A 27248-nucleotide genomic window follows, 5' to 3' on the forward strand; every position below is an offset into this window, starting at 1 on the left:
TAAAATAAAGATTTTTATTAAGAATTATTTGCATAAAACATTTAGGAAAATACCACAGAAACATCATCAGCTTACAAAATGTTGTTCATGAAAAATAATAACTTTTTAAGACAAAAACCCATCAACATTTATACACCATGCATACAGTATTTATAAACCATACATACAGTATTTGGGTAAATTATGACATGAAAAGTAAATGATGCATTTGATGTGGAACCACGGTCAGCATCCCAAAGTGCACCTTATCCCCTATGCCGTGCACTAGTTTTGATCAGAGCCCTAATATAGTGCACTAGGGAATAGGGTGTCATTTGGGATGTTCCATAGTGTTGATCACATCACAATGCCCTGAGAACTCTGGGATAGATAGCACACGTGATTATTAATATGACATAGCCATTACCAGGGAATACCACAGTGCTACCTACCACTGGTCCTGTCGAAATACTTTAGAAATGCATCCTTCCTTCCTACCTCACCTGAAGTCATCACGGATCTCAATTGGTTGGATTGGTGGAAGTAATAAGGTGGTCACCTTGCTTTCAGATATACTATCACTTGTAGCTCAGCGAGTGACAGGATGAGTCAAGGAAACAAGGACGCATCTCTGAAGTATTCCAACAGTGACTGACTGGACTCCCAGAATCTTCCTCTGAGGGAATCTGAGTACCTCGCCACTCTTCAGAGCTATAGCATTTGTAGAGATTGAACATGCTAAACTCTCAACTGGCTTTTATTGTAGATGTACAGGACATAGAACACTTTACCTAAAGTGGACTTGTCATAATACCTCTATGATGCTGTTATAACAGCTGACGTAACAGGTCATGACAGTTTTTTTATGCTCAACCTTTATAAATGTTTTTAGATTTTTTTTGTATTTTTACCTCTTTTTCTCCCCAATTGGTAGTTACAGTCTTGTCCCATCGCTGCAACTCCCGTACGGACTCGGGAGAGGCGAAGGTCGAGAGCCGTGCGTCCTCCTAAACACGACCCAGCCAAGCCGCACTGCTTCTTGACACAATGTCCGCTAAACCCAGAAGACAGCCGCACCAATGTGTCGGAGAAAACACAGTGTCACCTGCTGACCGTGTCGGCGTGCATAGCGCCCGGCCCGCCACAGGAGTCGCTAGAGCGCGATGGGACAAGAGCATCCCAGCCGACCAAACCCTCCTCTAATCCAAACGACACTGGGACAATTGTGCGCCACCACATGGGTCACCCGGGTCGCGGCCGGCTGCGACAGAGCCTGGACTCAAACCAGGATCTCTAGTGGCACAGCTAGAACAGTGTCTTCGACCACCGGGCCACTCTGGAGGCTCTACGACCAACATTACACTGCAACATAACACTGTCACGGAACATGGAACAGCAGACCGTTGAATCGGAACATTAGAACTACAAGGTTCTATCTGACCGTTGAAGGTTCTATCTGATAAAAGATCCTCCTGAGATAGTCGGCTTTAATGTTCCGAACCCTCATTGGTCTGAATGGTGTGAACCATTTCAACCGTGTGTTCTTTTTAACTGAACAACATGATTTGGCGTAATGACATTCTTGCTTCTGTATGCGTTAGTAAGGCCCTTATAACAGCCCACTTCAAGTAAAGTGTCAACAAAAACATACGATTACGTGTTTATCTTAACCTTTATCCCCCTTTTCCTCAAAAGCATATTCATCACGTTAAAACCACAAAGCATATTCATCACGTTAAAACCGCAAAGCATCGATTACTTCTGTTGGCAGAGAACTCAACCCATCTGACTCGGAGTCTGATTGAGTGATATAAAAAAATAAGTACATTCATATCATATTCATATAGCCAGTTGAGTTACCTTTGCCCTGAACATATCTCTATGTCTGTTCACAAGTTCTGACCACATTCTTGCACAGACAAGATGACTAAGCATTTGCTCACTGAGACTGCCAGAAGCATTTTCCACAGGCTGAGAATGTGCCAAGTCACTGCGGTGGAGTGTAAAAGGCCCAGGCAGCCAAGGAGTCATAATGGGCACCTTCTTGCCCCATTCCTTTGGCTGGGGTAAAGGGGTTCTGTAAGTTCTTGAGGGCCTGGATGTTGTTGGAGTTGCTATTGGTGCTTTCATGCCTTGCTGTCTCCATGGTGATGCCGTTGCTGTTACTCATAGGCCGGGGATGGAGGTTGGCGTACGACTGCTGCTGCTGGCCGTCCGAGGCGGAGAAGGAACAAGAGGCGGTCATCTGGCCCTCCTGTCCCCCAGTTAGGGGCTCCTGCTTCAGTTGGAAGGTGGCCTGAGGGCCCCCGCCTCCCACCAGGCCCTGGATGATCTCATCACTCTCCACGCTATCCAGGAGGAAGCCCAACCCCAGGGACCCCACTTCGCCACCGTTGCTCCAGGGTGCCTGGAGGCCCAGGGTCTGGGTCTGACTCCCCTGGATCTGCCCTTCCTGGCTCCCCATGCCCTGGGTAAAGGATGGCCCTTTCCTCTGGTGGAGCTGCTGCTGTCTATGCTGTTGGTGGTGGAAGTGCTGCCGCTGGTGAGGGTGCTGGGGGTGAGGCTGCTGGTGGTGGAGCTGGAGATCAGGCCCACCGGGCAGGGCATGGCTGGCCGAAGGACCCTGGAGATTGGGCTCCAGACCCAGACATTGCAGGTCCCCCATGGTGAGTTGGGGCAGGATGTTACCACCACCACCACCGCTACCACTACTGCTGCTCTCCCCTTCATGAAGGTACCCAGAGGTAGCACAGTGGTTCACCTGCTGTTGCTGCATACCGTTACCCTGGTTACTACCGGTGCTCGAGGGGTTAATTCTGATGGTCTCCAGGGACAAAGTCGGGTTGGGTTGGGGCCACATCTGGTTGATGGATGTCATCATTGTGCGCTGCTGAGGGCTATGCTGTTGGTAATGTTGGTTGCCGTGGTTGTACATGGTAGGAGGGGTTTGACGCATCATAGCGGGAGAGGGCTGTTTCATGTACATGTTGTTTATGTCTGGCAAAGAGGAGGTTTGGAGATTAGTGTTGTTGTGTATATAGAAATACATCTCTACAACAAGGCTTAAATACAGCCTGGTCTCAGAGCAAAACAATACATCTCTACAACAAGGCTTAAATACAGCCTGGTCTCAGAGCAAAAACATCAAATATTTTTCTAAAATCCAAGGCACTCTATTTAGTGTGATATGTATAACGTGAACGTGGAGCTAGCGACTCAAATGTTGTGAGTTCGAATCTCATCACGGACAAGTTTAGCGTTTTAGCTAATTAGCAATTTTGCAACTACTTACTACTTTTTAGCTACTTTGCAACGACTTAACATGTTAGCTAATCCTTCCGCTAACCCTAACCTTTACCATTTAACCTAACCTTAACGTAATATATCATACCAAACTAGTCAAACATAATGTCATAATAAACTAGTTGAACGTAATATATTTTATTTTATTTAACCTTTATTTAACTAGGCAAGTCAGTTAAAACCTGTTAAGAGATCGGGCTACTTTTTTCAACATTCTGTTAAAAATCACGCAACATTTCAACGTCCTGCTACTCATGCCAGGAATATAGTATATGCATATAATTAGCATGTGTGGATAGAAAACACTCTGAAGTTTCTAAAACTGGTTAAATGATGTCTGTGACTATAACAGAACGTGTTTCGTGGTCAAAATCCCAAGGAAACCTGATCACAAAATCGACGAAGAAAAAAATCAATCAGTCTCTGTATTGTCTATTGCAAGGTATAATAGATAGCGACCGGCTTACAGTTCCTACAGCTTCCACACGATGTCGCCAGTGTTGTGAATTCTATTCAGGTAAATCCTTGGTCATATGAGTAATAGGCACATCCTGTCTTCGGGTACACAACAGAAAGTTATGGAAGGGGGATAGTGGACGTCGTTTTCCAAACTTGCTGCTATTGAATACAGATCGCTCCGTGATCAATTTGATCGTTTATTAACGTTTACTAATACCTAAAGTTGGATTACAGAAGTAGTTTGAAGTGTTTTGTCAAAGTTTATAGGCAACTTTTTTAATTTAAAAAAATAACGTTGCGTTTAAAAACTGTGTTTTTCCTGGATCACAGTCTTCATAACTGGACATTTTGGGTATACAAGGACCAATTTAATCGAAAAAAAGACCCAATTGTGATGTTTATGGGACATATAGGAGTGCCAACAAAGAAGCTCGTCAAAGGTAATGAATGTTTTATATTTTATTTCTGCGTTTTGTGTAGCGCCGGCTACGCTAATTCTTTTGTTTACGTCCCCTTTAGGTATTTCGGGGTGTTGCATGCTATCAGATAATAGCTTCTCATGCTTTCGCCGAAAAGCATTTTAAAAATATGACATGTTGGCTAGATTCACAACGAGTGTAGCTTCAATTGAGTACCCTGCATGTGTGTTTTAATGAACGTTTGAGTTTTAACAAGTGCTATTAGCATTTGGCGTAGCGCATTTGCATTTATTGTTGGCAAGGTGGGACGCTAGCGCATCGGGTTGCCCAGAGAGGTTAAGAACAAATTCTTATTTTCAATGACGGCCTAGGAGCAGTGGGTTAACTGCCTGTTCAGGGGCAGAACGACAGATTTGTACCTTGTCAGCACGGGGGTTTGAATTTGCAACCTTCCGGTTACTAGTCCAACTCTCTAACCACTAGGCTACCCTGCCACACTAAACTAGTCGAACCTCATACTTAGAAAAATATAATATATTATTTAACGAGGCAAGTCAGTTAAGATCAAATTCTTATTTATAATGATGGCCTACCCAGGGTAGGGTCTGTAGTGATGCCTCTAGCACAGCGGTGCAGTGCCTTAGACCACTGCACCACCCGGGAGCCAAAAAAACACTACAGTAGTCGAATGTAATACATCATATTAAACGATGTAATTCGTATTATATTGTACGACCGCTATTACATTGGTATGCCAATGTAATGTAACCTAATGTAAAGTAACATATCATGCTAAATAGAGTGGCATGGATTTCGTAAAATATAATATGTTTTGCTCTGAGACCAGGTTGTTAAGTAAAGTTCCATCAATATCACGACTTTCGTGCATTTATTTCAGTGGGAGATTTTATGTGTGTGTGTGAGTGTGTGTGTGCATTCCACAAACAGACACAGAGAAATAGAGGTAGCAGGTGGTTTAAGATAAGATGATCAGTGTCTGGGTCTAGGTCGGGGTTGGTTACGTGGTGTGTGTGTGTGTGTGTGTGTGTGTGTGTGTGTGTGCTCTTACCTTTTCTCATGGACTGGGCCATGGGACTGTGTGGTACTGCCTTCGGTCTGTTCATGGGATTCATTCCACCTAAAGGTAGGAACCCGGGTAAGGTTTTCATCAGTTGCTCTCTTCTCCTCTTCTTCTCCTGGCAACCATAGGGATCTGTAGCCAACACACAGATACTATGTTAAAGTGTCAGCCAGCGGAAACCAACATTCACATGGTATGTTCCTGATTAATAGAGCAGTCAATATGAATGAGTAAACTATGATTACAACAGGGAGAGAATGAATATAAAAAATGAGATGGCTTCCTCACCCTTGTCGTCGGGTAGATATCTGAACTCCATTGGCTCGCTGACTTCCTGGTCGGTGGGACGGCGTAGCTGCATGTGCACAGTGACCGGGCCGGTGATGGACGTGTCGTAGTAAGGCGGGCTCTTAAAGACGATGGCCACCTGGCGGTGAACGTCAGCCTGGGAGAAGGAGCCCTTAGCCTCCCAGCCAGGAGTGAAGAAACGCACCTCAATGTCATCTGGACAGGAGCAGGGAATGGGAGGGATGGAGGGATGAGGAAATGAAGGAGTGAGTGAATAGGAGAGGAGAGACAAGGAGTATGACTAAGGAAGTGTATGTATGTATGTGTGTGTGTGTGTGTGTGTGTGTGTGTGTGTGTGTGTGTGTGTGTGTGTGTGTGTGTGTGTGTGTGTGTGTGTGTGTGTGTGTGTGTGGATGGATGGATGGATGGATGGATGGATGGATGGATGGATGGATGAAAAGAGACACATATAGCATCACAACCGGCCCGTGATCAGGAGTCCCATAGCAGTACATTGTGATCCAAGGAAGGGAAGGTGAGAATACATCTTTTCAATGTCTTTACAATCTGTGGACATACTGTACCTTTCTGGACTTTATCACACAGCAGAAAGATCTCGTCTCCTCCCTTCACACAGCCACTGTTCCTGTTGACCCGACAGATACGCAGCTCAGCCGTGTTCGGAGCCCCTTGGTGACAAAGGTTACAGGAGAGGAGATGGCAAAGGTTACACGGTGTGTGTGTCTGTGTGTGTGTGTGTCTGTGTGTGTGTGTGTGTGTGTGTGTGTGTGTGTGTGTGTGTGTGTGTGTGTGTGTGTGTGTGTGTGTGTGTGTGTGTGTGTGTGTCTGTGTGTGTGTGTGTCTGTGTGTGTGTGTGTGTGTGTGTGTGTGTGTGTGTGTGTCTGTGTGTGTGTGTGTGTGTGTGTGTGTGTGTGTGTGTGTGTGTGTGTGTGTGTGTGTGTGTGTGTGTGTGTGTGTGTGTGTGTGTGTGAGCAAGCATGCCATGTATGTATATTGTGAGTGAAATCTCTTTAACCCTACACTCTTGTCAGGTATAAAGAATAACTTTCACCAGTTTCAGTCGGGCAGTTTAACACCAGAGCACTAGGGACAGACGACACGGGCATCAAATTATCTTGGAGTGCTCTCTAACGAGATAGAGAATCACATGCATGCTTTCATATGAGGAAGTGAACCACGGCAACAGTGCTGCTTAAAACATTCATGTTAATGTTGAGTTTGTGGTCTGCTTGCTTCCTCTTTCTCTATAAACAGAATAGACAGAGAATGTAGCCAGGTCGTCATAAGATAGCATTAGCGTAGTAGTCACTCTTGGGTCTACTCACTGTTGTCTTAGATGAGGTTGGTGCTAGCTAGCTTTAGCCCGGCTAGGGTTAGTCCTAGCTAGTGCAAGCCTGGCTACAGCGCTCACTGGTAATGTATATACAGGTCTGTAAGCAAGCTAGGGTTAGCCTAGCTACTGGATACTCACTGTTGCTGTAGATGGGGGTGGTGCTAGCGAGCATTAGCCTGGCTAGCGTTGGTGCTAGCATTAGCCTGGCTATTTTATGGTTATCGTATATGAAGTTATTTAAGCTAGCTAGCATTAGCATAGCTATACTCACTGTTGTCGTAGATGAGATTTGTGCCAGGGTTAGCCTGGCTATTCAATGTCTAGGCAAGCTAGTGATAGCCTAGCTATACTCACTGTTGTCGTAGATGAGGTTTGTGCTAGGGTAGGCCTGACTATTGAACGTCAAGGCTAGCTAGTGATAGCCTAGCTATACTCACTGTTGTCGTAGATGGGGTTTGTGCTAGGGTAAGCCTGACTATTGAACGTCAAGGCTAGCTAGTGATAGCCTAGCTATACTCACTGTTGTCGTAGATGAGGTTTGTGCTAGTGTAAGCCTGACTATTGAACGTCAAGGCTAGCTAGTTATAGCCTAGATCGACTCACTGTTGTCATAGATGAGGTTTGTGCTAGGGTAAGCCTGACCATTGAACGTCAAGGCTAGCTAGTGATAGCCTAGATCGACTCACTGTTGTCATAGATGAGGTTTGTGCTAGGGTAAGCCTGACTATTGAACGTCAAGGCTAGCTAGTGATAGCCTAGATCTACTCACTGTTGTCGTAGATGAGGTTTGTGCTAGGGTAAGCCTGACTATTGAACGTCAAGGCTAGCTAGTGATAGCCTAGCTATACTCACTGTTGTCGTAGATGGGGTTTGTGACAATGGGGTTGAGCGCGCGGTTGTAGTGTCCGCTGTCGTCCTGTAGGAAGACCTGCAGACAGAGTCGCACCACGTTCAGGTCGTACTCCTCGGTCTGTAACAGCTGCTCCCGTGGCACTGCGGGGACATCATTCAGTCAGTCAGCCAATCAAACGTCAAGGAAATATACACACGCACGCACGCACGAGCACACACACACGCGCACACACACACGTGCGCACACACACGCGCGCACACACACACGCACGCACGCACGCAAACACACACACACACACACACACACACACACACACACACACACACACACACACACACACACACACACACACACACACACACACACACACACACACACACACACACACACACACACGACCTTATTCAGTGGTTGAATACGTGAGTAGTAAACGGGCTACTCGTTTCAACGTAGTTGAAACACTATTGGCCACAATAGGAAAGAGAAACACCATCTCCTTTCAAAAAAGTTAAAATACGATAGACAGAGAAGGAAAGGGAGACTGGGTTGCACAGGGATCTAAGAGAGAGCGGTAGGGCATGAAAGAGAGAGAGAGGGAAAGAGAGAGAGAGAGAGAGAGAGAGAGAGAGAGTGTGTGCGGCCCTAAACAGAGAGTACACAGTGGCAGAATAGCTGACCACTGTGACTGACCCAAACTTAAGGAAAGCTTTGACTATGTACAGACTCAGTGAGCATAGCCTTGCTATTGAGAAAGGCCGCCGTAGGCAGACATGGCTCTCAAGAGAAGACAGGCTATGTGCTCACTGCCCACAAAATGAGGTGGAAACTGAGATGCACTTCCTAACCTCCTGCCAAATGTATAACCATGTTAGAGAGACATATTTCACTCAGATTACACAGATCCACAAAGAATTTGAAAACCCAATTTTGATAAACTCCCATATCTACGGGGTGAAATTCCACAGTGTGCCATCACAGCAGCAAGATTTGTGACCTGTTGCCACGAGAAAAGGGCAACCAGTGAAGAACAAAGGGAGAGAGAGGGAGGGAGAGAGAGAGAGAGAGAGAGAGGGGAGTGTGAAAGAAAGAGAGAGAGAGAGAGAGAGAGTGAGGGAGAGAGAGAGAGAGAGAGAGAGAGAGAGAGAGAGAGAGAGAGAGAGAGAGAGAGAGAGAGAGAGAGGGAGGGAGTGAGTGAGAGAGTGAGAGATGTGCAGTAGTGCGTGAGAGAGTGTCTTACAAGACGTCTACCCTTAACACCTTCTCTATGGCCCGTAGTAGCAGAGTGTTTGGGCTCTGACATGGGGCACGTGGGAGGTTCCCCCAGCCTCACATGCAGGTAGTGCTTAGTTAGGGTGGTTAGAAACGTCACAGATACAACCCACAGACTCTTAGACCTACTCATCCACACACAGAGATATAGGTCCCCCCCCCCACACACATATACACATGCATTAACGGTTTTGACAGCCCAAAAGTGTCACACCCCCACACACACGTACGGTGACCATGTTTCATATCAGCCCACGCTTTCTCTCTTTCTGCCTCTCTCTTTCTCTTTCTGTCTCTCTAGCTCTCTCTCTGCCCCCCCTCTCTCTCTCTTGGGTTGTATTTACAATGGTGTTTGTTCTTCACTGGTTGTCCTTTTCTTGTGGCAACAGGTCACTCATCTTGCTGCTGTGATGGCACACTGTGGAAATTCACCCAGTAGATATGGGAGTTTATCAAAATTGGGTTTTCAAATTCTTTGTGGATCTGTGTAATCTGAGAAAAATATGTGTCTCTAATATGGTTATACATTTGGCAGGAGGTTAGGAAGTGCAGCTCAGTTTCCACCTCATTTTGTGGGCAGTGAGCACATAGCCTGTCTTCTCTTGAGAGCCAGGTCTGCCTACGGCGGCCTTTCTCAATAGCAATGCTATGCTCACTGAGTCTGTACATAGTCAAAGCTTTCCTTAAGTTTGGGTCAGTCACAGTGGTCAGGTATTCTGCCACTGTGTACTCTCTGTTTAGGGCCAAATAGCATTCTAGTTTGCTCAGTTTTTTTGTTAATTCTTTCCAATGTGTCAAGTAATTATCTTTTTTTTTCTCGTGATTTGGTTGGGTCTAATTGTGTTGCTGTCCTGGGGCTTTGTGGAGTGTGTTTGTGAACAGAGCCCCAGGACCAGCTTGCTTAGGGGACTCTTCTCCAGGTTCATCACTCTATAGGTGATGGCTTTGTTGTGGAAGGTGTGGGAATCGCTTCCTTTTAGGTGGTTGTAGAATTTAACGGCTCTTTTCTGGATTTTGATCATTAGCGGGTATCGGCCTAATTCTGCTCTGCATGCATTATTTGGTGTTTTACGTTATACATGGAGGATATTTTTGCAGAATTCTGCATGCAGTCTTAATTTGGTGTTTGTCCCATTTTGTGAATTCTTGGTTGGTGTGTGGACCCCAGACCTCACAACCATAAAGGGCAATGGGTTCCATAACTGATATAAGTATTTTTAGCCAGATCCTAATTGGTATGTTGAATTTTATTTTCCTTTTGATGGCGTAGAATGCCCTTCTTGCCTTGTCTCTCAGATCATTCACAGCTTTGTTCTCTCTCTCTCTGGGTTCTCTTTCTCTCTCTCTCTGGGTTCTCTTTCTCTCTCTCTGGGTCCTCTCTCTCTCTCTCTGGGTTCTCTCTCTCTCTCTCTGGGTCCTCTCTCTCTCTCTGGGTTCTCTTTCACTCTCTGGGTTCTCTTTCACTCTCTGGGTTCTCTTTCTCTCTCTCTGGGTCCTCTCCCTCTCTCTCTCTGGGTTCTCTCCCTCTCTCTCTCTGGGTCCTCTCTCTCTGGGTTCTTTCTAGAGGTTATCCCTCCTACAGCATCACCATTGTGACGCCTAGTGATGTCACCGCAGGTGGAAATATCAGTGTGTGTATAAGTGTGTATGTCTGTGTGTAGGTGTGTTTAACACAGACTTGAGAAACGAGACTGTCAGGGGCAACCAATGACGACTTCTGACTCGAAAGAGAGAGAGAAGGAGGAAGAGGGGAGTGAGGGAGGGGCTAAGAGAGGGAGGGGCTAAGAGAGGGGGAGAGAGGAGAATTGACGTAGACAGCAGCCCTGGTAAAACCACAATGACCAGACAGAGCAAGGGGAAGGAGGTAGGGTCCACTACTGTATGCATTAAACTGTGTATGTTGACTTGGAGTCCAACAGGCAAGCTGAGAGGGTGGCAGACATCAGCACCTCTAATAGAAGTGGAAATAGATGTTCTCACACTTGTGTGTGTGTGTGTGTGTGTGTGCTGGCCAAACACCGACAGGCAGTCAGGCAGACAGACAGACAGGCAGACAGACAGACATGCAGGCAGACAGGCTGACAGACAGACAGGCAGACAGACGGACAGGCGGACAGACAGACAGACAGACAGACACACAGACAGACACACAGACAGACACACAGACACACAGACAGACACACAGACACACAGACAGACACACAGACACACACACAGACACACAGACACACAGACAGACATCTAGAGAGGTCTGGGTTTGGAGCTGGGTTGATTAGCTGGTACTGTAGGTAGGTACTGTGAGAATGAGGAAGGGTGAGAGAGGGGGAGGCAGAGTGGCAGGTGTGTGTGTGTGTGTGTGTGTGTGTGTGTGTGTGTGTGTGTGTGTGTGTGTGTGTGTGTGTGTGTGTGTGTGTGTGTGAAAGAGAGAGACAGCTACAGATCAAGAGAGGTTAAGCAGGTGGAGGGTTGAGAATGTAAAAGGCTGAGAGGACTGAGACGGGGAAGCTGAATCTTGTCACCCGTATGAATAATCTCTTTGGCTGTCAAGAAACCCCCTTCAAATCCATTGATTAACCCTCGTCCCAACCTGTCTAGAAACCCCCTTCAAATCCATTGATTAACCCTCGTCCCAACCTGTTTAGAAACCACCTTCAAATCCATTGATTAACCCTCGTCCCAACCTGTCTAGAAACCCCCTTCAAATTCATTGATTAACCCTCGTCCCAACCTGTCTAGAAACCACCTTCAAATCCATTGATTAACCCTCGTCCCAACCTGTCTAGAAACCCCCTTCAAATTCATTGATTAACCCTCGTCCCAACCTGTCTAGAAACCACCTTCAAATCCATTGATTAACCCTCGTCCCAACCTGTCTAGAAACCCCTTCAAATCCATTGATTAACCCTCGTCCCAACCTGTCTAGAAACCCCTTCAAATCCATTGATTAACCCTCGTCCCAACCTGTCTAGAAACCCCCTTCAAATCCATTGATTAACCCTCATCCCAACCTGTCTAGAAACCCCTTCAAATCCATTGATTAACCCTCGTCCCAACCTGTCTAGAAACCCCCTTCAAATCCATTGATTAACCCTCGTCCCAACCTGTCTAGAAACCCCTTCAAATCCATTGATTAACCCTCGTCCCAACCTGTCTAGAAACCCCTTCAAATCCATTGATTAACCCTCGTCCCAACCTGTCAAGAAACCCCTTCAAATCCATTGATTAACCCTCGTCCCAACCTGTCTAGAAACCCCTTCAAATTCATTGATTAACCCTCGTCCCAACCTGTCTAGAAACCACCTTCAAATCCATTGATTAACCCTCGTCCCAACCTGTCTAGAAACCCCTTCAAATCCATTGATTAACCCTCGTCCCAACCTGTCTAGAAACCCCTTCAAATCCATTGATTAACCCTCGTCCCAACCTGTCTAGAAACCCCTTCAAATCCATTGATTAACCCTCATCCCAACCTGTCTAGAAACCCCTTCAAATCCATTGATTAACCCTCGTCCCAACCTGTCTAGAAACCCCTTCAAATCCATTGATTAACCCTCGTCCCAACCTGTCTAGAAACCCCTTCAAATCCATTGATTAACCCTCGTCCCAACCTGTCTAGAAACCCCTTCAAATCCATTGATTAACCCTCGTCCCAACCTGTCAAGAAACCCCTTCAAATCCATTGATTAACCCTCGTCCCAACCTGTCTAGAAACCACCTTCAAATCCATTGATTAACCCTCGTCCCAACCTGTCTAGAAACCCCTTCAAATCCATTGATTAACCCTCGTCCCAACCTGTCTAGAAACCCCCTTCAAATCCATTGATTAACCCTCGTCCCAACCTGTCTAGAAACCCCTTCAAATCCATTGATTAACCCTCGTCCCAACCTGTCTAGAAACCCCTTCAAATCCATTGATTAACCCTCGTCCCAACCTGTCTAGAAACCCCCTTCAAATCCATTGATTAACCCTCGTCCCAACCTGTCTAGAAACCACCTTCAAATCCATTGATTAACCCTCGTCCCAACCTGTCTAGAAACCACCTTCAAATCCATTGATTAACCCTCGTCCCAACCTGTCTAGAAACCACCTTCAAATCCATTGATTAACCCTCGTCCCAACCTGTCTAGAAACCACCTTCAAATCCATTGATTAACCCTCGTCCCAACCTGTCTAGAAACCACCTTCAAATCCATTGATTAACCCTCGTCCCAACCTGTCTAGAAACCACCTTCAAATCCATTGATTAACCCTCGTCCCAACCTGTCTAGAAACCCCTTCAAATCCATTGATTAACCCTCGTCCCAACCTGTCTAGAAACCACCTTCAAATTCATTGATTAACCCTCGTCCCAACCTGTCTAGAAACCACCTTCAAATCCATTGATTAACCCTCGTCCCAACCTGTCTAGAAACCCCTTCAAATCCATTGATTAACCCTCGTCCCAACCTGTCTAGAAACCCCTTCAAATCCATTGATTAACCCTCGTCCCAACCTGTCTAGAAACCACCTTCAAATCCATTGATTAACCCTCGTCCCAACCTGTCTAGAAACCCCCTTCAAATCCATTGGTTAACCCTCGTCCCAACCTGTCTAGAAACCACCTTCAAATCCATTGATTAACCCTCGTCCCAACCTGTCTAGAAACCACCTTCAAATCCATTGATTAACCCTCGTCCCAACCTGTCTAGAAACCCCTTCAAATCCATTGATTAACCCTCGTCCCAACCTGTCTAGAAACCCCCTTCAAATCCATTGATTAACCCTCGTCCCAACCTGTCTAGAAACCACCTTCAAATCCATTGATTAACCCTCGTCCCAACCTGTCTAGAAACCCCTTCAAATCCATTGATTAACCCTCGTCCCAACCTGTCTAGAAACCACCTTCAAATCCATTGATTAACCCTCGTCCCAACCTGTCTAGAAACCACCTTCAAATCCATTGATTAACCCTCGTCCCAACCTGTCTAGAAACCCCTTCAAATCCATTGATTAACCCTCGTCCCAACCTGTCTAGAAACCACCTTCAAATCCATTGATTAACCCTCGTCCCAACCTGTCTAGAAACCACCTTCAAATCCATTGATTAACCCTCGTCCCAACCTGTCTAGAAACCACCTTCAAATCCATTGATTAACCCTCGTCCCAACCTGTCTAGAAACCACCTTCAAATCCATTGATTAACCCTCGTCCCAACCTGTCTAGAAACCACCTTCAAATCCATTGATTAACCCTCGTCCCAACCTGTCTAGAAACCCCTTCAAATCCATTGATTAACCCTCGTCCCAACCTGTCTAGAAACCCCTTCAAATCCATTGATTAACCCTCGTCCCAACCTGTCTAGAAACCACCTTCAAATCCATTGATTAACCCTCGTCCCAACCTGTCTAGAAACCCCCTTCAAATCCATTGATTAACCCTCGTCCCAACCTGTCTAGAAACCACCTTCAAATCCATTGATTAACCCTATGTCGAATATTGGCCTGTTGGAAACTACAACTCCCTACTACATGGCACAGTTCAGGCTGGATCTGATTTATCTTTAAGGGAAACTACAACTCCCTACTACATGGCACAGTTCAGGCTGGATCTAATTTATCTTTAAGGGAAACTACAACTCCCTACAACATCGCACAGTTCGGGAAACTGCGCATTGAGCTCACAGGAACAAAAAATGAACAAAATGGAATTCCATTTTTTTTAATGATGTCAGCCATTTTCCCACCTAGTGGTCTGTATACATAAACGGAAGGGGAGTTGTGTGTGTGTGTGTATGTGTGTGTGCGTCTGTCTGTATCTCTCCCTATACAGGAAGCAGCTGTGTTTCACTGCAGAAGTGAAATGTTCTTCTCTTGCCTTGCCATTCGACCATTGTCGCGACAACTCACCACCGACCGTCACCACGGAAACAACGACCTGGACTGGAAACTCTAGTTATTCTACATTGCAGGTGGCAAAATCATTCCACGGAGGGCTGAGTGTCTGTGGGTTTTCTCTCCTCCCTTATCAGTCGAGGGGAGTCGAGCCGTAAAGAGTAGCGGACATGATGAGGTAAAACAGTCGAGGGGAGTTGAGAGGAAGTGGTGTAACAGAATCGGTACAAAGTTTAGTAACAGAACTGCTGTGTGTTATTCACATCGATGAATAATGACTCCTACTTCCTTTTAAAAACACAAAAGTTCTGTATGGCCAAACAGTGACCAGATTTCCTCATTTGCTATTGACAAATCAGAGCGAGCCTGTGTTGCCAGTTAAGGCCCTATATCAGGGCACTCCAACCCTGTTCCGGAAGAGATACTGTCCAGTAGGTTATAACTCCAACCCTGTTCCGAGAGAGATACTGTCCAGTAGGTTATAACTCCAACCCTGTTCCGAGAGAGATACTGTCCAGTAGGTTATAACTCCAACCCTGTTCCTGGAGAGATACTGTCCAGTAGGTTATAACTCCAACCCTGTTCCGGAAGAGATACTGTCCAGTAGGTTATAACTCCAACCCTGTTCCGGGAGAGATACTGTCCAGTAGGTTATAACTCCAACCCTGTTCCGAGAGAGATACTGTCCAGTAGGTTTTCTGTCCAACCCTAATCTAGAGAACCTGGAGGCTCCAGGAACAGGGCTGGACAGAAAACCTACAGGATGGTATCTATATACCATTACAATGGCTTGTACGGTATCATTACAATGGCTTGTAGGGCAGTACTGTCCAATCATTACAATGGCTTGTATGGTAGTACTGTCCAATCATTACAATGGCTTGTATGGTAGTACTGTCCAATCATTACAATGGCTTGTATGGTAGTACTGTCCAATCATTACAATGGCTTGTATGGCAGTACTGTCCAATCATTACAATGGCTTGTATGGCAGTACTGTCCAATCATTACAATGGCTTGTATGGCAGTACTGTCCAATCATTACAATGGCTTGTATGGTAGTACTGTCCAATCATTACAATGGCTTGTATGGTAGTACTGTCCAATCATTACAATGGCTTGTATGGTAGTACTGTCCAATCATTACAATGGCTTGTATGGTAGTACTGTCCAATCATTACAATGGCTTGTATGGCAGTACTGTCCAATCATTACAATGGCTTGTAGGGTAGTACTGTCCAATCATTACAATGGCTTGTATGGCAGTACTGTCCAATCATTACAATGGCTTGTATGGCAGTACTGTCCAATCATTACAATGGCTTGTATGGCAGTACTGTCCAATCATTACAATGGCTTGTATGGCAGTACTGTCCAATCATTACAATGGCTTGTATGGTAGTACTGTCCAATCATTACAATGGCTTGTATGGTAGTACTGTCCAATCATTACAATGGCTTGTATGGTAGTACTGTCCAATCATTACAATGGCTTGTATGGTAGTACTGTCCAATCATTACAATGGCTTGTATGGTAGTACTGTCCAATCATTACAATGGCTTGTATGGTAGTACTGTCCAATCATTACAATGGCTTGTATGGTAGTACTGTCCAATCATTACAATGGCTTGTATGGCAGTACTGTCCAATCATTACAATGGCTTGTAGGGTAGTACTGTCCAATCATTACAATGGCTTGTATGGCAGTACTGTCCAATCATTACAATGGCTTGTATGGCAGTACTGTCCAATCATTACAATGGCTTGTATGGTAGTACTGTCCAATCATTACAATGGCTTGTATGGTAGTACTGTCCAATCATTACAATGGCATGTACGGCAGTACTGTCCAATCATTACAATGGCTTGTATGGCAGTACTGTCCAATCATTACAATGGCTTGTATGGTAGTACTGTCCAATCATTACAATGGCTTGTACGGCAGTACTGTCCAATCATTACAATGGCTTGTATGGCAGTACTGTCCAATCATTACAATGGCTTGTAGGGTAGTACTGCCCAATCATTACAATGGCTTGTATGGCAGTACTGTCCAATCATTACAATGGCTTGTAGGGTAGTACTGCCCAATCATTACAATGGCTTGTATGGCAGTACTGTCCAATCATTACAATGGCTTGTAGGGTAGTACTGCCCAATCATTACAATGGCTTGTATGGCAGTACTGTCCAATCATTACAATGGCTTGTAGGGTAGTACTGCCCAATCATTACAATGGCTTGTATGGTAGTACTGTCCAATCATTACAATGGCTTGTATGGCAGTACTGTCCAATCATTACAATGGCTTGTAGGGTAGTACTGTCCAATCATTACAATGGCTTGTATGGCAGTACTGTCCAATCATTACAATGGCTTGTAGGGTAGTACTGCCCAATCATTACAATGGCTTGTATGGCAGTACTGTCCAATCATTACAATGGCTTGTAGGGTAGTACTGCCCAATCATTACAATGGCTTGTATGGCAGTACTGTCCAATCATTACAATGGCTTGTAGGGTAGTACTGTCCAATCATTACAATGGCTTATACGGCAGTACTGTCCAATCATTACAATGGCTTGTATGGCAGTACTGTCCAATCATTACAATGGCTTGTACGGCAGTACTGTCCAATCATTACAATGGCTTGTACGGTAGTACTTCATGTTTTCAATGTTATCAGAGGCTGCACACCTTCAGCACACACACACACACACAGACACACACAGACACACACACACACACACACACACACACACACACACACACACACACACACACACACACACACACACACACACACACACACACACACACACTACCCTCTCTCACGTGTCATCCAGCACTACAACTGTGTGTTATGAAAATGGGAAGCAGGTTCGCTCTTGTCTTGTAATGGAGACAACAACGACACTTTGCTGCAGAGACCCAGGGATAGAAGTTCTAGGAGGAAATTGACAGATCTATCTCTGTCTAGTTGTGGTTAGGACAGCAGAAGCCCATGTATATATATCTACTTCTCACTCTAAATGAATATGTCAGAAAGTAAATGTGAAAGAGGGGGGGAAGAGAGAGAGGAAGAGAGGGGGAGAGAGAGGAAGAGAGGGGGGAGAGAGGAAGAGAGGGGGAGAGAGAGAGGAAGAGAGGGGGAGGAGAAAAGCCTGAGAGACTGTAGCTGAGAGAGAAACCCACCATTGAATGGGTTGATCCCTCTGGTCATCCTCTGCACGATGGAGTCCTTTACCTCTCTCCTCCTCACACACTGGATACCCAGATTCTGGAAGCTGTGGATACGAAGCATAGGGAAGTCAGAAACTCAGGGTCCTAGGGCACAAAATGGTCTCCATGTATAACCCAAGCGGTGACACAGATACATAGACAAAGTGATATTATCTGGGGAATTCCCTCAGCACTGTGGTTTTGCAAAGTGAGGGGCCATCCATTAGGACTAGTGTGTGTGTGTGTGTGTGTGTGTCTGTGTGTGTGTGTCTGTGTGTGTGATCACATCATCACATGCAAAACAACTGGAGGAACTCCCACAACATGACTCTGCCCTTGACAAGGGGGTGGTGATGCAAATGACAGTGAAAAGGGTGATGATGATGATGATGATGATGATAGCGATAGTGATGGTGACTAAAAGTGGAAAATAATGATGATGGTGGTGACTGTGTTTATTATAATGATGATGATGGTGATGATAATGGTACCAGTGTGTGTGAGATAAACTAAAGTGGATGATGACGATGGGGTAAAGTGATGAAGGGTAACTCACGCGAAGACCTTGCGCTCTGGGCCAAACTCAGCTTCGTAGAATCCCTCCTTGCAGTCCTTGCCCACCAAGTCATGTGGGTGGGGCCTAAAGGGCTCGTTCTTGGTTACCAGGGAAACACGCACTTTGCCCTTCCCGCAGTAGTTCAGAATCTGATGGGGAAAGAGAGGAGGGGTAAACATTTAAAGAAGGAAGTGAATACAGGGCGTTCAGGTCGTTATTACATTTACATTTAAGTCATTTAGCAGACGCTCTTATCCAGAGCGACTTACAAATTGGTGAATTCACCAATTATTGTAAAAGAGATTGCTTACCGGGTTAAATAAAGGATAAATACACTAATAAAAGAGGAACATAGAGAAGAGAAGAGAGAGAAGAAGAGAGGGGAGAAGAGAGGAGAAGAGAAGAGGAGAAGTGGAGAGAGGAGAAGAGAGAGAGAGAGGAGAAGAGAAGTGGAGAGAGGAGAAGAGAAGAGAGAGAAGAGAGAGGAGAAGAGAAGAGATGAGAAGATAGAAGAGGAGAAGAGAGGAGAATATAAGAGAAGAGAAGTGGAGAGGAGAAGAGAGAAGATAAGAGGAGATAAGATAACAGAAGAGAAGAGAGGGGAGAGGAGAACAGAGGAGAAGAGATGAGAGGAGAGAAGAAGAGAGGATATGAGAGGAGAAGAGAAGAGAGAAGATAAGAGGAGATAAGATAACAGAAGAGAAGAGAGGGGAGAGGAGAACAGAGGAGAAGAGATGAGAGGAGAGAAGAAGAGAGGATATGAGAGGAGAAGAGGAGAAGAGAGAAGATAAGAGGAGATAAGATAACAGAAGAGAAGAGAGGGGAGAGGAGAACAGAGGAGAAGAGATGAGAGGAGAAGATATGAGAAGAGAAGAGAGGGGAAAGGAGAACAGAGGAGAAGAGATGAGAGGAGAAGATATGAGAAGAGAAGAGAGGGGAAAGGAGAACAGAGGAGAAGAGATGAGAGGAAAAGATATGAGAAGAGAAGAGAAGAGAGAAGAAGAGAGGATATGAGAGGAGAAAAGGAGAAGAGAGAAGATAAGAGGAGATAAGATAACAGAAGAGAAGAGAGGGGAGAGGAGAACAGAGGAGAAGAGAGGGGAGAGGAGAACAGAGGAGAAGAGATGAGAGGAGAAGATATGAGAAGAGAAGAGAAGAGAAGAGAGAAGAAGAGAGGATATGAGAGGAGAAGAGGAGAAGAGAGGAATCAATAACATGGACAACATCAGTGAAAACAGCAGAAAGTTGTTAGTAGACCAGAGAGTCTAGAATACTAGTAATGACATCACTAATCATTAAATCTCTTTATCATTTCATCACAGCTGTCTGTGAGTGGTTTTCACAGGGCTGGAGCAGGAAGGAGTGGCTGTGTGTTCAGATTGGCCGAGAGAGTAGAAACTATTCAAAACAGTAATAACTGCACATGGGGTCAGAGAGGACTAGATTTAGCGACAAATGCTGGCTCGAATACTGCAATACACTAGTGACTAGGATATGGTCCTGTATATACTCCTCAGGGTTAGCGTATTATGATACACTAGTGTATATACAGTAGTATTAGTGTTGAGATGGATATACTGTAGTATGTATTAGTGTTGAGATGGATATACTGTAGTATTAGTGTTGAGGTGGATATACTGTAGTATTAGTGTTGAGGTGGATATACTGTAGTATTAGTGTTGAGATGGATATACTGTAGTATTAGTGTTGAGATGGATATACTGTAGTATTAGTGTTGAGATGGATATACTGTAGTATTAGTGCTGAGGTGGATATACTGTAGTATTAGTGTTGAGATGGATATACTGTAGTATTAGTGTTGAGATGGATATACTGTAGTATTAGTGTTGAGATGGATATACTGTAGTATTAGTGTTGAGATGGATATACTGTAGTATTAGTGTTGAGATGGATATACTGTAGTATTAGTGTTGAGATGGATATACTGTAGTATTAGTGTTGAGATGGATATACTGTAGTATGTATTAGTGTTGAGATGGATATACTGTAGTATTAGTGTTGAGGTGGATATACTGTAGTATTAGTGTTGAGATGGATATACTGTAGTATTAGTGTTGAGGTGGATATACTGTAGTATTAGTGTTGAGATGGATATACTGTAGTATTAGTGTTGAGGTGGATATACTGTAGTATTAGTGTTGAGATGGATATACTGTAGTATTAGTGTTGAGATGGATATACTGTAGTATTAGTGTTGAGATGGATATACTGTAGTATGTATTAGTGTTGAGATGGATATACTGTAGTATTAGTGTTGAGATGGATATACTGTAGTATTAGTGTTGAGATGGATATACTGTAGTATTAGTGTTGAGATGGATATACTGTAGTATTAGTGTTGAGATGGATATACTGTAGTATGTATTAGTGTTGAGATGGATATACTGTAGTATTAGTGTTGAGATGGATATACTGTAGTATTAGTGTTGAGATGGATATACTGTAGTATTAGTGTTGAGATGGATATACTGTAGTATTAGTGTTGAGATGGATATACTGTAGTATTAGTGTTGAGATGGATATACTGTAGTATTAGTGTTGAGATGGATATACTGTAGTATGTATTAGTGTTGAGATGGATATACTGTAGTATTAGTGTTGAGATGGATATACTGTAGTATGTATTAGTGTTGAGATGGATATACTGTAGTATTAGTGTTGAGATGGATATACTGTAGTATTAGTGTTGAGATGGATATACTGTAGTATTAGTGTTGAGATGGATATACTGTAGTATTAATGCTGAGCATTTTCTGCTTTTTAGTTTGATATTTTTTTTAAATTACCACGGTTTTCAAGTTCAATTATTTGTTTGATATTAAATAAATTATCAAATAATTATAATAAAATTATTAATGGAAAATCCAAAGCCAAAAATGTTGAATATTCTATTGCCAAAACATAGAACAAATTCCATTGTCTCTGTCAGGTCCAAATAGAAAAATAGTACATTACTATGAAATAATAAAATATTTCAGTTGTGTATATGTTTAGCTAGGCTAACCTGCCTAATTATACTGCAGAGCTGTCTGTAGTCATCCTGTTTAGCTAGGCTAACCTGCCTAAATATACTGCAGAGCTGTCTGTAGTCATCCTGTTTAGCTAGGCTAACCTGCCTAAATATACTGCAGAGCTGTCTGTAGTCATCCTGTTTAGCTAGGCTAACCTGCCTAAATATACTGTAGAGCTGTCTGTAGTCATCCTGTTTAGCTAGGCTAACCTGCCTAAATATACTGCAGAGCTGTCTGTAGTCATCCTGTTTAGCTAGGCTAACCTGCCTAAATATACTGCAGAGCTGTCTGTAGTCATCCTGTTTAGCTAGGCTAACCTGCCTAAATATACTGCAGAGCTGTCTGTAGTCATCCTGTTTAGCTAGGCTAACCTGCCTAAATATACTGCAGAGCTGTCTGTAGTCATCCTGTTTAGCTAGGCTAACCTGCCTAAATATACTGCAGAGCTGTCTGTAGTCATCCTGTTTAGCTAGGCTAACCTGCCTAAATATACTGCAGAGCTGTCTGTATTCATCCTGTTTAGCTAGGCTAACCTGCCTAAATATACTGCAGAGCTGTCTGTAGTCATCCTGTTTAGCTAGGTTAACCTGCCTAAATATACTGCAGAGCTGTCTGTAGTCATCCTGTTTAGCTAGGCTAACCTGCCTAAATATACTGCAGAGCTGTCTGTAGTCATCCTGTTTAGCTAGCCTAGCCTGCCTAAGTATGCTGCCGAGTTGTCTGACAAAATCCTTTCACTGGCTCTTCAAAGTAGATAAGGCATGCTTTCATGAACTCTCTATCCCTCTCTATTTCATCGTTGTGTTGTGTACATTCCTCTCTCATGCGATGGCGTATGCGGTCTGTGTGTATCTAACCTAATTTACCAGGCATAAAAGTGTATCCATCTGTGTCAGAGCCGGAAAAGAACAGGCGCAATGGATTATGGTCATTGTAGTAATTACGCAGTCCCTGCGCTGAACTAGGTGGAATATTTGCTTTATGAAAACTACAACTCCCTTCAGCCCAGCGTCCCATATAGTTCTTGATTTGATTTCTCTCCAGAGAAACGACGCGTTGGACTAAATGGAATTCAAGTAATTGAACCGATCTCGGTGAATTCGTTTTTTAATAACCGCGCCCCCCCGAATATTCGGTTGATCGTTCAACACTATGTAGTATATAACTACAGTAGGACAGTAGGTTCAATTCCCAGGACCGTATGTAAAATGTACGCACAAATGACTGTAAGTCAGATAAAAGTGTCTGTTAAATGGCATATGACTATGATATTATTTGCTTACCTGTATAGTGGGGTACGACCTGTTGTTGTCAGAGCTCCTCTCGCCAGGGATGCTGCCTGCAGAGCGGCCCTCGCACTTGTACCTGAAGCGCATGCCCCTCTGTTTGGGCTGCTCAAAGATCTGAACACTGGGCTCTGCCACTGGACAACAACACAGGGAGAGAGGGTTAGATATGGTCCCCTGTAGCTCAGTTGGTGCAGCATGGTGCTTGCAAGGCCAGGATAATGGATTAGATTCCCGGGACCACCCGGGTCGCCTAGTGGTTAGAGCATTGGACTAGTAACTGGAAGGCTGTAAGTTCAAACCCCCAAGCTGACAAGGTACCAATCTGTCGTTCTGCCCCTGAACAGGCAGTTAACCCACTGTTCCTAGGCTGTCATTGAAAATAAGAATTTGTTCTTAACTGACTTGCCTGGTTAAATAAAGGCAAAAAAAATGAAACATTTATACACAAATGACTGTTAGTCGTGTTGAATACAGTACTATTACTATACATTGAGTATACCAAACATTAGAACCCCTTTCCTAATATTGAGTTAGACCCCCCCCCCCCAAATATTTTCCACCATAATTTGCAAATAAATTCATTAAAAATCCTACATCTCATTTTGTCTGTCATAGTTGAAGTGTACCTATGATGAAAATTACAGGCCTCTCTCATCTTTTTAAGTGGGAGAACTTGCACAATTGGTGGCTGACTAAATACTTTTTTGCCCCACTGTAGTTTAGTATTTCATATAGCTTAGTATTCCATATAGTTTAGTATTCCATATAGTTTAGTATTCCACCCCCCACCCTCCTATTTGTTAAAGGGTTAAGGTTAGGGTTAGGGGAAGGGTTAAGGTTAGGGTTAGGTCGAAGGGTTAAGGTTAGGGTTAGGGGAAGGGTTAGGGTTAGGGGAAGGGTTAAGGTTAAGGTTAGTGGAAGGGTTAAGGTTAGGGTTACGGGAAGGGTTAAGGTTAGGGTTAGGGGAAGGGTTAAGGTTAGGGTTACGGGAAGGGTTAAGGTTAGGGTTAGGGGAAGGCTTAAGGTTAGAGTTAGGGGAAGGGTTAAGGTTAGAGTTAGGGGAAGGGTTAATGTTAAGGTTAGGGGAAGGGTTAAGGTTAGGGGAAGGGGAAGGGTTAAGGTTAGAGTTAGGGGAAGGGTTAAGGTTAGGGGAAGGGTTAAGGTTAGAGTTAGAGGAAGGGTTAAGGTTAGAGTTAGGGGAAGGGTTAAGGTTAGAGTTAGGGGAAGGGTTAAGGTTAGAGTTAGAGGAAGGGTTAAGGTTAGAGTTAGGGGAAGGGTTAAGGTTAGAGTTAGGGGAAGGGTTAAGGTTAGAGTTAGGGGAAGGGTTAAGGTTAGAGTTAGGGGAAGGGTTAGCTATCATGCTAAGTAGTTGCAAAGTAGCTTAAAAGTATTATGTAGTTGAAAAGTAGCTAGAAGTAACCACCTGTCTTGTGTAACAATACCAAACATACCATATGAGTGTTCTGGATTTATGTTTGCTATGTTACGTTAGTCTATGAGACCAGGCTGGTTTCCATCACAACTGCCATGATTTTCCTTTACAGTATGATTTTACTCACATAAACTGTGGATGGAAACTTGGTTTGTGTCATGGAAAGAGCAGGTGTTCTTAATGTTTTGTATACTCAGTATATATATCTTCTGTATACCCCCCTTACCTTGTCAGAACTCAACTGATTGGCTCAAACGCATTTAAGAAGGAAAGAAATTCCACAAATTAACTTTTAACAAGGCACACCTGTTAATTGAAATGCGTTCCAGGTGACTACCTCAAGAAGCTGGTTGAGAGAATGCCAAGAGTGTGCAAAGCTATCATAAAGGCAAAGGATGGCTATTTGAAGAATCTCATATATAAAATATATTTTGATTTGAACACGTTTTTGGTTACTACATGTGTTATTTCATAGTTTTGATGTATTCACTATTATTTTACAATGTAGAAAATAGTAAAAATAAAGAAAAACCCTTGAAATGAGTAGGTGTTCTAAATATTTTGACTGGTAGTGTACATATGTATTTATACTGTTTATAGATGACAATACACACTCAAATACTATACAACTATAGTGCAAAAGGCAGTCATCAAAGGTTCTGAATAGTCACTGAGAGAACAAAGGCTATGGGTAGATAATGTATTGGGGTAGATAATGTACTGGATATATAATGTATTGGATAGATAATGTATTGGGTATATAATGTATTGCATAGATAATGTATTGGATATATAATGTATTGGATAGACAATGTATTGGATAGACAATGTATTGGATAGAAAATATATTGGATAGATAATGTATTGGGTAGATAATGTATTGGGTATATAATGTATTGGGTATATAATGTATTGGGTAGATAATGTATTGGGTATATAGTGTATTGGGTAGATAATGTATTGTGTAGATAATGTATTGGGTATATAGTGTATTGAATAGATCATGTATTGGGTAGGTAATGTATTGGGTATATAGTGTATTGAATAGATAATGTATTGGGTAGATAATTTATTGGGTATATAGTGTATTGAATAGATAATGTATTGGGTAGATAATGTATTGGATATATAATGTATTGGGTAGATAATGTATTGGGCAGATAATGTATTGGATGTATAATGCATTGGATATATAATGTATTGGATAGATAATGTAGTGGGTATATAGTGTATTGGGTAGATAATGTATTGTGTATATAGTGTATTGGGTAGATAATGTATTGTGTAGATAATGTATTGGATCGATAATGTATTGGGTAGATCATGTATTGGATAGATAATATATTGGGTAGATAATGTATTACTTATCAAATATGTAGACAAATCCTGAGAAATTGTCTCCATATTTACCGGCTCATTAACAATTCTGGTCGGTGAGTTTTGTAGCAAACGTTGGAGCAGGGAAGTGAACCCAGGTCACTGGTGTGAAAGACGAACACCCAAAGGCATTGTGCCAATGAGGGTTAAGCCGCTTGGTGGGAATTGTAACGTGGCTCATATAGCAAGGATCGGTACAGTATGTTAGTACATGGGGAACTCATTGACAGTCAACCACACATTGACTTCTCATAAACCCAACCTAAACCTAACCAGAGACACACGCACGCACGCACACACACACACACACGCACACACACACACACACACACACACACACACACACACACACACGCACAGCTATGCTTTAGCAATTCTTCCTAATGAGACACCTGAAGCATGCTTACACACACTTGCCTCCCCCCTCTCATTCCCCCTCTCTCACCCTTTCACATTCTCACGCTACCTACAAACCACCTTACCAACTCAGACCTTCTCTCCACCACCTGCTGCTGAGCCTTGGTCTGTCTGTCTGTCTGTCTGTCTGTCTGTCTGCCTGTCTGTCTGCCTGTCCGCCCGCCCGCCCGTCTGTCTGTACATTCACATTCTCTAGCAAAAATATGACTGACATCTCTGCCAACCCAAGAATACAATTGAGGAAGTGAATGAGGAGGAACGTTATCACGCCCAAGCTGCTCACACACAGGCACATACACACGAGAGTGTGTAACCAAATTAATTAAGTTATCAATGAAAGAATGTGAAAACAGGATGAATGAGTGACAGCTATACCAAACTAGATATTCACAATAGTTGTTCTCAGGCTATTAGATGAGACACGTTCTGCAACCCGTGCCAAATTTCAAGTAAATAACAGACACTTCCTCCTAACATATCGTGCACAGTGGCTATATAGACTATTATCAGTATATGGGAACCAAGTGCTTTTATATAATTTAGTCAACAAAGTTTTGTCTTGTTTAAAAAAAAAAGTTTCTCAAGGAAACCCAATCTGAAAACTATCACGCGCAAATAGACAAGCACTGAAACCTTCTTTCCATGCCGGTGATCGGTGTTGATTCGAAGACTAGTCATTTTGGCATATGTTAGGCTACAGTTAGCAATGTTGACCAAAAAGAAACATGTTAAACATTTAATAATAACGTGTAAGCAAACCATAGCATTTTTTTAAATGTCTTATTTTTCCGCAAAAAATACTTCTAAGATCATCACTATTATGTCAATGACAAACCACATAAAAAAAAACGTTAAATAATAATTACATGTGTAGCCTAAAGGTGTTATAGTATCCTGCTGAAAGACCATTTTTAGCAGTCGCCTCATAATATGAATAATATCTGTAGATTACTTACCATCCATGGTGTTGGTGTGTACAACCTTATCACGGGTTGTTGTCTGAATGAGAAGCTCCAGCTGGGAGAGAGAGAGAAAGTGTGTGAGAGAC

At 43.5% G+C, this 27248-nt stretch overlaps 1 protein-coding gene across 1 annotated transcript; it reads right to left on the bottom strand.

The window, feature by feature from the left end:
- Positions 1-27248, bottom strand: LOC135529172 (proto-oncogene c-Rel-like). The gene is made up of 9 exons (XM_064958035.1): positions 27157-27248; positions 22969-23108; positions 18654-18802; positions 18071-18162; positions 7736-7876; positions 6114-6218; positions 5530-5745; positions 5230-5373; positions 1-2976 (listed from the first exon to the last, which is right to left on the bottom strand). The coding sequence occupies exons 1-9, from the start codon at positions 27161-27163 to the stop codon at positions 1967-1969; spliced, it is 2004 nt and encodes a 667-aa protein (XP_064814107.1). The 5' UTR covers positions 27164-27248; the 3' UTR covers positions 1-1966.

The sequence above is a fragment of the Oncorhynchus masou genome, unplaced genomic scaffold, assembly GCF_036934945.1.
Source record: "Oncorhynchus masou masou isolate Uvic2021 unplaced genomic scaffold, UVic_Omas_1.1 unplaced_scaffold_1111, whole genome shotgun sequence".
Taxonomy (NCBI): domain Eukaryota; kingdom Metazoa; phylum Chordata; class Actinopteri; order Salmoniformes; family Salmonidae; genus Oncorhynchus; species Oncorhynchus masou.

Coding starts and splice junctions, on each gene's coding strand:
- LOC135529172 (XM_064958035.1), bottom strand. Junction 18,163..18,653: donor CCAGAGCGCAAGGTCTTCGC/GTGAGTTACCCT, acceptor TCGTATCCACAG/CTTCCAGAATCTGGGTATCC. Junction 5,746..6,113: donor GTGTGATAAAGTCCAGAAAG/GTACAGTATGTC, acceptor GCTCCTGTCCAG/ATGACATTGAGGTGCGTTTC.